At 44.1% G+C, this 12,275-nt stretch overlaps 1 protein-coding gene across 1 annotated transcript in view; it reads right to left on the reverse strand.

Annotated features, from left to right (window-relative positions):
- Positions 1–12,275, reverse strand: part of LOC140907170 (dynein axonemal heavy chain 5) — a 268,060-nt gene that overhangs the window by 185,601 nt on the left and 70,184 nt on the right. Inside the window, exon 21 of the mRNA XM_078851322.1 lies at positions 7,151–7,302. Within this exon, the coding sequence (XP_078707448.1) occupies positions 7,151–7,302 (152 nt within the window). The remainder of the gene's footprint in view (positions 1–7,150; positions 7,303–12,275) is intronic.

Here is a 12,275-nt window from a genome sequence, read left to right on the forward strand (position 1 = left end):
AGCATACATTTAAATTAAGCAATCCTAAACCCCTTTGCCCCTTGTTTCTCAAGTCCTACTTTAGGATGAATCCTATGTAATGATTCACATCTGAACAATTCTGGGATATTCTGGATGTGTTTTAGGAATCCCACTTCTATTTTTAATTGGATGTTATTAATTAACCTGAACCTAGTTCCTTCCCCATCAGTGTGTGGTGGAGGTATGGAATGGTCTTGGAGCCCAAGCACTGGACTGACATTCTGGAGATCCGGGTTCAACTCCCACCTCTCTTACAGATGTCAGCAATTTGCCTAACCTCTCCATCTCAGTCCTTCATCTGTAAAATACATATATTGATATTTCCCTACCTCACTGGAGTGTTATGAGGATAAATTCATTCACAACTGTAGAGTGCCCAGACACAAGTGATGAGTACCATATAAGTACCTAGAGATATAGATGCTGAGTGTAATCAGGTAGCCCCCTTACAGGTAGTGATGTCTTGGGATCAGCCCACCCCCCCTATCACCTGGAATGGCCCTTTAAGATTTGGGACATTTTGATGTATACAAAGACCTAGGAAATAAGAAGGTTTGATAGAGAGGAAGACGCCCCAGAAATCAGTAGTGTTTGGGAGCAAGTCATCTACTGTTTCTTTAAGGGTCTACAATCGGGACCCTTGCAGTGTGGATGGGTCAAGGCTCCCCTCTCACTCAACCAATTGGGGAGGAGCTGTAAGGAAGAGGACCAGCATATATGCTACCTCCTTCCTTAGAGCATGGCAGACACCAAGGGAAGGCTATTTGCTGAATCTTCTGAGCCAGAGGACTGAGCAGGGGTGCTGGAACCATTTGTATGATGGGGGCACTGAGAGCCATTGAAACAAACTGTAAACCCTGCATCTGATGGAAATCACTTCAAGCAGCAGCAACCCCGGTATGCCTAGTTCCAGCATCTATGTGACTGAATGCAATCCACCTGCAGAGCAACGAGGGGGCATGCTGAAGGGAAGCACCCCATGACATTGAGCAATTCACAATTGCCACTCTGTAAAGGTACAACACCTGAAAGGGGACAAGTACTTTTAACTCTCATTTAAATCAACTGGAGTTGACTGCACTCAGCACTTCACAAATTAAAATCAGCAGTTGGCAGGATGAGGCCTTTAATCGGTTTGCAGGGGGTACTATTAAAGGGACATATCCTGCTTGCTGATTTTGAGGTCCAAAATTGTCCTAAGAATAGCTCAGGATGGCAGAGTTCTAGTAAAGAGATTCTGTACTGTGAGAAATGGGAAAGAAAGACTTAAAATGATCTAATTAATATTGAAATAAAAGATGCACTTTATAAGAACCAGTGCAAAATGTACTGGATAATTAATGCTTTTAAAACCCCCATTTAACTTCTACCAAACTAAACACAAAAAGAAAGCATTTCATCCTCACTCAAGAAAAGCATGAGCTTCCAGGAAAGATTCTAGTTCCTTAGAGCCACAGGAAGCCCAGCAGCAGCCACCCGCATACCCCTGCTATAACTACTAGTTCAACAGACACACAAAAAAGCTGCCACAAAAAAAGCTGACCCAAAGAACCACACAGACCACTTGAGCTGAAAGCATCAGTAAAAAACTACGTTCCAAATGTTCAAACGGTAAGGTTTCAAGAGGGCAGTCACTGGATTAACATCCTTTGGGTAGTGAGGTGGGAGTTAGTAACAAATGTTTAATTTTAATTTAAATAATATTTGCAACATCTTTCTTAATAAATGATATGTTACTGTACTAACCAGTAACAAAAAATCCTTTGAGCTGAGATTGTAAAACAAAGCATGCTGCTGTTTAGTGTTATCTTGTTGTTTACATTTTAAAAAACATAAGTAAAGCCATATACCAATCTGTCTCCACTGAAAAATGATCCATAAGCATAGCCTGTTGGCTTATTGTAGAACTGCAACATACTAATTCCTCCTAATGCCTTTACATTTATCCATTTGGATCACTCATTACTGTATTATTAATGAGTTTTATGCTCTTTGAGGCAAGGGTTGTGCATCATGCTAGGTTTGTACAGTGCATGGTACGTTCTGAACACTTACATTTAATTTTTTAATTACTATTTGGATAGGAACCCCCATGTAGATAACTTAATGGCTAGAAACTATAATGTGGACAATGATGTTTAAAGATACTCAGCCTACATTAAAAAACATTTTAAATAAAAAATGAGATCTTCTCTTCTGATAGTTCACTCCCACCCCGATTTCAAATTTGTGCCTCATGTTGTAAGGCATCTCCCTCATCTCAATGGGCCAGCCCATCAGCATACTTTTCACAGAGAAATAATATCATAATAAAGGCATGTGACAAAACTCTTAATAGCTTCCTTAAGTGGTAAATCAGTTAAAAGAAAGATCAAAATAATGCTAATAGGGGTGAATGAAGCAAACTTATAAAAACAACAAATTGTTACTCTAATTTTAAAAACGAAACTTGGACAGTTAGTTTAAACTCAGTACATGAAGATACATACAATTAAAATGAGCTTAGACTGTATAATAAGTAGTTTACATAACTGTACACAAATTGCCAGGTACTAGCTAAAAACTTGTGAGAAAACAAGAAATTTGAGGCCCTAGAGAATCTATACGCCAATAAAGGATTGTGTATGCCAGCTATATAGTGTCAGATGAACAGGCCAAATTCTTCTCTGAGTTACACTGGTATAACTCTCAAGTAACTCCATTGACTTCACTGCAACTTCAGTGAAATTACTCTGGATTAACACTGGTGTAATTAAGAGCAGAAATTGATCTATATATTTGAATGGTTTACAACATTTTCCAAAAGCCATAGTAACCTTGATTGGAAAGACTTGTTTTAATCTGTGTGATACTGCTGTACGTGCATTATTTCATAATGGTAAACAACATCTTTAAGGAGGAAAAGGGTGAGGAGTACTTTTCAGGGTGGGAGCTATTTTAATTTACAACTTTCTCAGGCTCTTCAGCAAATAACTGCACCTATGTACGTTGGGAGAACAGGTTTTAGTAGGTCTTAAGGAGTTTGACAGTGTAAGGTAGAGAGACAAGATGGGTGAGGTCATATCTTTTATTGCAGGGGTGAGCAAAGTACGGCTCCCGCCAGGGAGCAGGGTCAGGGACTTGCTCCACTCTGCATGTGCTGTGGCTCCGCGCAGCTCCTGGAAGCAGAGGCATGTCCCCCCTACCACTCCTACACATAGGGGCAGCCAGGGAGCTCCGCATGCTGCCCCCACCCCAATCACCGGCTCTGCAGTTCCCATTGGCCTGGAACTGCGACCAATGGAAGCTGCAGGGGTGGCACCTGTGGACAGGGCAGCATGCAGAGCCATCTGGCCACCACTGCATCTCTGTGTAGGAGCCAGAGGGGGGACATGCCGCTGCTTCTAGGAGCTGTGGAGGTGGCACCAGAGGATGGGGCAGTGTGCAGAGCCACCTGGACGTGTCTCCACATAGGAGCCAGAGAGTAGACATGCTGCTGCTTTTGGGAGCTGCAGGGGCAGCACCTGCAGACGGGGCAGAGCACAGACTCATTTGGCTGTGCCGGAGCTGGAGGGGGGACATGCTGCTACTTCCAGGAGCTGCTTGAGGTAAGCACCACCCAGAGACTGCACCACTGACCTCCTCCCATGCCCCAACCCCCTGCCCCAGCCCTGAACTCCCTCCCACCCTGCAAACCCTTAGGTCCCAGCCCGGAGCACCCTCCTGTACCCCAAACCCATCATCTCCAGCCCCACCCCAGAGTCTGCACCCCCAGCCAGAGCCCTCACCGCCCCCCCCTGCACTCCAACCCCCTGCCCAGCCTGGAGCCCCCTCCCGCACCCTGAACTCCTCATTTCTGGCCCCATCCCAGAGCCCGCACCCCCAGGCAGAGCCCTCACTCCCTCCCAACTCCCAATTTCATGAGCATTCATGACCTGCCATACAATTTCCATAACCAGATGTGGCCCTCAGGCCAAAATTTTTGCCCACCTCTGTTTTATTGGATCAACTTCTGCTGGTGAAAGAGACAAGCTTTCGAGCTTACACAGAGCTTTTCTTCAGATCAGTGTAAGGTAGTCTAAATTACTGCAGGGGCATGTAGGTTACACAACCTGACACATCCCATCTGAAGGATTCTTTCTAAAGGCTCCAAAATCTCTTTTGAAAATGGGAATTAGGCTGCTACGTCACAGACAGACAGGTGGATCCTGAATCGATCTGGTGAAACTGGTCAGGATTTGTTTGTTTTAAATTTGAATTTTGGGTCATTTTTAGTTTTCATTTACCCAGGAATGGTCAGTGATCACATGGGTACACAGGCTTCAGTGGTGCAATAAGATTGTCAGAGATGGACTTGCAGAGAACATCCAACCAGTATGTCTTAAGGATGTAGCCAGAGATCAGTACTTGATCTGAAAGGAGGCTACGTCCCTTTGAGATTTGCCATAATGATGATAATAATAAGAACAGCCACAATGGGTCAGACCAATGGTCCATCTAGCCCAATATCCGGTTTTCTGACAATGGCCAGACCCAGATGCTTCAGAGGGAATTCTGAGTGATCCAGCCCCTGTCATGTAGTCCCAGCTTTTGGCTAGTTGGAGGTTTAGGAACACCTAAATCATGGGGTTGTGTCTCTAACCAACTTGGCTAATGGCCATTGATGGACCTATCCTGCATGAAAGTATCCAATTATTTTTTTTAACCTGGTTGTACTTTGGCCTTCAGAACATCCCATGGCAACGATTTCTACAGGTTGACTGTGCATTGTGTGAAGAAGTACTTTTGTTTGTTTTAAACCTGCTGCCTCTTCATTTCACCTAGTTCTTATGTTATATGAAGAGGTAAATAACACTTCACTATTCACTTTCTCTACACCATTCATGATTTATAGACCACTATCATATCCCTCCTTAATCATCTCTTTTCTAAGACGAACAGCACCAGTCTTTTTAATCTCTCCTCAATACGGAAGCTGTTCCATACTCCTAATAATTTTTGTTGCCCTTCTCTGCACCTTTTCCAATTCTACTGTATATTTTGAGGTGGGGTGACCAGAACTGTTTGCAGTATTGAAGGTGTGAATGTACTATGATATATACTGTTTTATTATCTATTTCTTTCCTAATGGTTCCTGACACTCTGTTAGCTTTTTTTTAACTGCCGCTACACACTGAGCACGTTTTCAGAGAACTATCCAAGGTCTCTTTCTTGAGTGGTAACAGTTAATTTAGATCCCAGCATTTTGTACGTATAGTTGGGATTATGTTTTCCAATGTACATTACTTTGCACTTAACACTGAATTCATCTGTCATTTTGTTGCCCAAATTTTGTTGTCAATTTAGTGAAATCCCTTTGTAACTCATCGCAGTCAGCTTTGGACTTATCCAATTAATTTTGAATCGTCTGCAAATTTTGCCAAATTCATTTATGAATATGTTGAACCCTTAAGGGACCCTGCTATTTACCTCTCTCCACTGAAACTTTTTATTCACATTGTAAATTAAAATTCACACATTGTGCACGTAATCTGGATAGATGGGGCAGGCACATCCAGGCCTGACTGATGGGGCTGGACATATAAAATTTCCATCATAACCTACAATTTCCTGTCAGATTGTTACCTACAATGGTGACTGTTTCATGGGCAGTGGTTTACCGACCAAATATTCTCCTTCAGCCGCTGTACTTCAAACCCTACGGATTTGTACTCCCCTGGCCCCAAATCATGAAACTGCCATATGGTTAAATAAACATTAAATTAATAAACAAAAAATTCATTGGGAAGCCATTACGGTTGCTATACATATAAAAGATACATGACACAAACCTACATAAAAAAGGAAATGAAAAGTTAAGCCACATAATAATACGTACACTCTTCTCCTTCACCTACAGACACATACATTACCACTGCCACCACTACCATACATGACAGAACACACACCATACCCTTAACTTTCCCCCTAGAGATCCCAAATCCTATCACACCCTTTAATTGCCCTTCTACACACAACCCTTTACCAAACTACCTTCTTCCAACACAAACTAGTCTCCAAGCATCCAGTGATAGGAGGAAAATAATCTGCTAAAGGGGAGTGCAGGAGAGGGAGAAGGGGGGTCTGAATGAAGGTGACAGTACCTGCACTGTGGAGTATGGTAGTTGTGGCAATGATAGGGTGTGTCCTTACTATTATTATCATATTATCATTATATTACCAAGGATGGATTTTAAAACTTGGATTTATGATATAATGGGTGGTGGCAACTGTACTGATCTATTGATATGGATGTTTGGGATCAACATCTTTTTATTTAGTATTCCAATCTACCCAGATTTACTTTGAATGCTGTACAGATAACAATGTATGAATAACAGTAATGTCAGCAAATTAAAATATTTTTTAAAACTTCCTGCTGACTATTTTTGTATAAGACTAGAATTTTCTTCTCCAAAGTAAGACTCTCATGGTACAAGGAATAATTTTTTCTACAAGTTTGTATCCCTGACTGCTTTATTTTGAACAATAATTCCTCTTTCTATTAATGTAAATAGTATGGCGCAGATTGTGACTGGCCTTTCCAGAGATGCATGGCTGTGTTTGAGCAAGGAGTTTTCCTCCCTCTCTTCTGAATCCTGTAAAAGGGTCAGGGACAGTTGCAGTTCATCTATTTAAGGAAGAACAGGGACAGCTCCCTCTAGACAACATTGGGTATGCATACATCACCTCAGAGAAGGTTGAGAGAACTCAGGGCAATGGCTCCATCCCTTATCCACACTGACCCTGCTTTCCTGGGAGCTCAGGAAGGGACTGATCTTCCCTGAGGAACAATCATTGACCGAGTCCCCACAGAGCCATGAGGCAAAGCACCACCCCATTCATGTCTGTGCCCACCTAGCACAATCCATATAAATATAACTAAAATGTCATCACATTTACAATCAAACAAATGTAAAATATTTTACTTTGTGTACACATACGCTAACCATCACTCACAACATGTAAAAGCAAACTGGAAAAAACTAGAGAGTGCACTGCAGAGAACCACGTTTTACTGACAGTGAGATGAACCAGAAGACTTAATAGGTCTTTCCATTTGCAAATGCTAGGACTCTACGATTCGCATAGAAATAACAAAGGTCCATACATTTGTCAATGTTTGAAGAAGTCCATGATAACTGTGTCAGGCCTGGAGTAAGGGCTTCCTCAATTTGCTCCATAAATGGTTTCATCAGTGGTTCCAGAATAGCAGGAATTCCATTTACAAACTTTTTGTAATCAATCAAAAGATCCTGAAGTCTGCAAGATACAATCGTATTTTTTTAAGGCTAGCAATCATTTTTGTATTTCTTTCCATTTATTTAAAATGCACATAAATCTGGGCACATCTGCAATATTAATTAATAAAAATCCATCTATTTTGGACCAACATCCAAAACTAGAAACTCTCCCTAACTGACTCAAACTAAAACTCTCAATAATAACAACAAAACAAAAATCCTTACAGACACTTTACACATCATCAAGAAGAAGGAAATGGCATATATCTTTTTTTAAAATTCCTTTGTAATTTACCTTTATTACTAGTGTGACAGATTGAGGGGGTGGAAGCAGTATGTTTGGGTCAAACTGCGAACTCCATCTTGTTTTGTGAATGCCATTTTGACTGTAACTTTCATTTTCGGGTGTATCCCTCAGAGGCACCTACCCCATGGGTGCTCTAGGCTTTAGAACCCACGGAAAAAAACTAGTGGGTACTTAGCACCCACTGGCAGACAGCTCCCACCAACACCAACCTCCCAGTGCTTCCCATCCATTGCCCAGCTCTGCCAACCAACTCTTCCCCCTCCCTCCCAGCACCTCCCACCCATCGCAATCAGCTGTTTCACAGCGTGCAGGAGATGCTGGGAGGAGGGGGAGGAGTAGGAAGAAGGCATGCTCGCGGGAGGGGGTGAAACTGGGTGGGAAGAGGAGGGGCAGGAAGAAGCGGGCGGGGGTGGGGGCTTGGGAGAAGGGATGGGGTGGGGGTGGGGCCTGGGCGAAGTGGGGGTTTGAGCACCCCCGGGGCCCAGAGCAAGCCGATGCCTGTGGTGACCCTCATATGGTATTGCAACCTCCTTTGTGAAGAACATCCATTTTGGAAAGAGGGCTTGATACCTAGTGGCATGTTTAAGTAGTCTGAGAAACCAGCACAAAACAATCTAGGGCCATCAACATGGAATGAGTCTTCCCTAGTAGAACTAGGGGTTTTCTATCCATAGGGCGTTTGACTTCGACTCTCTACACAGAAGCCGATGGAGGTGGGGCTGGAGCCAGGAACTTCTCCAGTGAAAGCACAAAGGTAACCAAGAGGGCCAGAGTTTTACAAGGTGGCTGCTTCTCAGAGCAAGAGGCTAGAATTCCACAATTCCACAAGGTGGCAGGGGAGGGGAGGGGAAAACAGGCTAAGAGGAGAAGCCTAAGGATGCTGACCAAACCCAGGACTCCCAGGAGGGGTGAGATCAGACTTGGGGAGCTGCATTCAAGATTTTATTGTTTTTCAAAGATCTGTAACTTAGAGAAGTGACTAGTCACTACCCAAATGCAGGGAGTTTAGAAACACATGGGATACAGCAGTTGGGTCCACTCATAACAGATAGTATCAGTCCCAAGAGGGAGACTGGGCCAGACTGTGACAACAAGCAACTGGTATAACATAACCTATGGGCAAGACACTAATAATATGCATAGGTGGCCATTCAAATAGCTACAAAATAACCCTATTTCTTAAACTGCCATATAATTGTTTTCCAGAATCTTAGCCTTTACGGATGCAAAGAAAACTTTCAAAATGAAAACAATGTTCAGGTTTTGCACAGATACATGAGCATCTGCCTGAGTCTGCTGACAACCTGAAACAATCCTAGCCCTATATAAATCAACAAGAGCTTTGCCATTGACTTCAGTGGAGCCAGGTCTTCACCCACCAGACTGCCCCTTGATATTAATCTCAATGTGTGTTAACTCCGTGGACTAATAAGGACAATTTAATTGGGAGCACTCTTACTTATTTAACTACTGATCGCTTCAGCGAAAACATCCAGCTGTGGTACTTATCCATCATTGGCAGATGAAGCAGCAGATACTGGGGCAAGATAACTAGCTGCTATCAAAGAATGGGGAAGTCAAATCTCCTTCACTCAGATGTGAAGATGCCTCTGTTCCAGCCCAAAAGAGGAAGGGTAAGAACAGATGCATCCCCTCCCCACTGAAAAAGTTTCCACAGCCTCTTGAGTGCGAAAAACAAAAAGTGTCTGCTATACCTTGTTGGATACCAAAAGGGGAGGTTACTGACGTGTAACTGCAGGTTCTTCGAGCTGTGTGGCCCCTATCTGTATTCCACAGTGGACTACACATGCACACCATGCACCCAGAGCCGGAGAATTTGAAAGTAGTGTTCGCTGGTCCGCACATGTGCCCTGCTTCACCTCGTGCCTCCATCTGATGGGATAAAGGATGGGGCAGACTGCCTGCCTCTCCAGTTCCTTCTCTACCATCAGTCAGGTAAGATCTGAAGCAGAGGGGAAGGAGGGTGGGTAGTGGAATGAAATAGGGACCACACATCTCAAAGAATCTCCCCTTCTTCTTTGAGTGATGGTCCCTATTGTATTCCACTGAGGGTGACTGACAAGCAGTATCTAAGTAGGAGGGGGATGCGAGGATACAGAGGATGCCCCAAAGGAGGCATCAGCAGAGGAGTCCTGCTCCAGGGCATAAATGTCTTGCAAACATGTGAACAGAGCCCCACATGGCTGCTTTACAGATGTCAAGGAGGGGCACCTTCTGAAGTGATGCCATAATTGTTGCTTGTGGTGTGGTGGAATAAGCTCTTACCCCAGGGGGGTTGGGGCGGAGGAAGGTTTGATAGGGGATAGAGTATAATGTAGCCAGAAATCCATCTGGAGATTCTCTGAGTGGAGAAGGTGTGCCCCATAATTCTTTCTGCTATGGCAACAAACAGTCTCAAGGATTTCCTGATTGGCTTTGTTCTTTGCGGGTAAAAGGCCAGGGCCTGCCAAACACTGAGGGAGTGGAGTCTTCGTTCCTTTGGAGCAGGGTGCAATTTTGGGAAGAACACAAGTAACTGAATTGATTGGTTAAGGTGAAATTCTGAGACTACTTTAGGAGTGAATTTGGGGTATAGACACACAGAAACATTATCCTTATGCAATATAATATAAGAAGGATCTGCCATCATCACTGCAAGCTCGCCAATCCTTCTAGCTGAAGTGACAGTTACAAGGAAAGCAACCTTCATGGAAAGGAGAGCATGAAGCAAGAAGCTAAAGGTTCTAAAGGGGGCCTATGAGTACTGAGAGAACAAGGTTTATGTCCCATATGGGGAGCAGGCTTCTGAATAGATGTGAAAGTTCTGATTAGGCCTTTCCAGAATCTATTGGTCAGTGGATGTGCAAAGACTGGGCAGCCATGAGAAGGTGGATGGTATGCACTGATTGCTGCCAAGTGGTCTTGCAAGGAGCTGATGGACAAGCGGGATGTCTTCAAAGATAGGATATAGTCCAAGATGAAGGGAATATCTGCAGTTTCTGGGAGAATGCCTCTTTGATGTACCCAAGAAGAAAAGTGCTTCCATTTAGTTTGGTAACATCTTCTAGTAGAATCCTTTCTACTGTTCAAAAGGATGTCTCACACAGCTGTGGAGCATGAATGTTTTAAGGATGATGCCCATCCAAATACCAAGCCCTAAGACATAGAGGACGCAGATTTGGGTGCTTGATCTTGCTGTTCCACTAGGTCAGGAGCTCAGGAAATGTTGAGATGAGGATTGGTGTTCAGGATGACATGCATAGGAGGTTGGGAAACAAAAACTGTCTGGGCTAGCACGGGGCAATCAGGAAGAGCTGTGCCCTGTCCTTCTGGATTTTCCATAGAACTCATGGCAGGAGTGGTAGCAGAGGGAAGGCATAGCTGAACTGGTCCAACCAAGAAAGAAGCAGAGTGGAGGGTAGCCCTGGAGTCCTTCAGGATATGGAGGGACTCATCAGTCTTTTGGTTGAAAAGCTGCAATTCATTGAAGGGAAGGTCCTCAATGACATTCTGGGCCTCTTTAGGGAACCCTTACACATGGAGCCATGACTCCCTGTGCATGACAATGGCAGTAGCCAAAGCTCTGGAGGAAATACCAGCAGCATTGACTGAGGATTGGAGAACAGTCTTGGCTATCAGTTTGCCTTCATCTATCAGAGCTTGGAAATGAGCTCTGTCCTGCTGCGAAAGGCCGTCGGTAAATTCCACAAACTTGGCATAGTTGAGGAAATCATATTTAGCCAGTAGCATCTGGTAATTGGCTATCCTGAACTGGAGGCTGGATGCTGAGAAGACCTTTCTCCCCAACAGATCCAAACGTTTACCCTCTTTATCAGGAGGAGTAGACCAGGCCTTTCAGAAATGGCTTGGACTACCACTGAGTTGGGAACTGAGTGAGAAAACAAAAATTCCACTCCTTTGGTTAGCACATAGTAACGCTTCTCTGTCCTTTTCAGGAAGTACAAGTGGCAGGGGTGTGCCAAACTGTCCCAGTTGGCTCCATTAATGGAAAGAGCTATTCTGTTGGGTCCAGATGTATGGAGAATGTCTCAGAGTTTGTGCTGGGAGACCTAGACTTCTTCAAGACAGATCTGAAGTTCTCCAGCAACTCTGCGAAGAAGGTCCTGGAACTATCTGAAGTCATTGGCAGGTGAGGCGAGAGATATAGAAGTCACTGCTTTGACTGGAGATGAAGACAACAGTCTTACTGGTTCCAGCAGAACAGCAGTTTCTGATGTGTAATGTTCCTCCTCCTCTTCTGTCATATCCAGGTGCATATCTGAGTGTTCCCTTAGAGAGGAGGCAAGGGGTGACTCCCTAGCAAATTGGATCGACTGCAGGGGAGAACTGGTCCCAAGATCCTCAATATGGCCAGTAGGAAAGGTCAATATGTTGTCGCAGGGGCCACCATGGCATGGGGTACATCAACAGCTCAGATGAGGCAGAGGTTGGCCCCAAACCAGAGGTTGGATGAGGCAGAGGTTGACCCCAAACCAGTGCAGGTCTTTTGGGTGGCAGAGGATACCTAGGATGGGGGGTGGGGGAAAAGGTTCATTGAGTGGTTCAGAATCTCCCGAATAAGAGAAGGTTGATTCTGGTTCCAGTAGCAGTACCGTCAGAGCTGTCAGAGGGAAGATATTCCCTGTATTGGATGGGTGTCAAACTCCTTCCAGCTGTCAACTCTT

The sequence above is a fragment of the Lepidochelys kempii genome, chromosome 2 (assembly GCF_965140285.1).
Source record: "Lepidochelys kempii isolate rLepKem1 chromosome 2, rLepKem1.hap1, whole genome shotgun sequence".
NCBI lineage: Eukaryota > Metazoa > Chordata > Testudines > Cheloniidae > Lepidochelys > Lepidochelys kempii.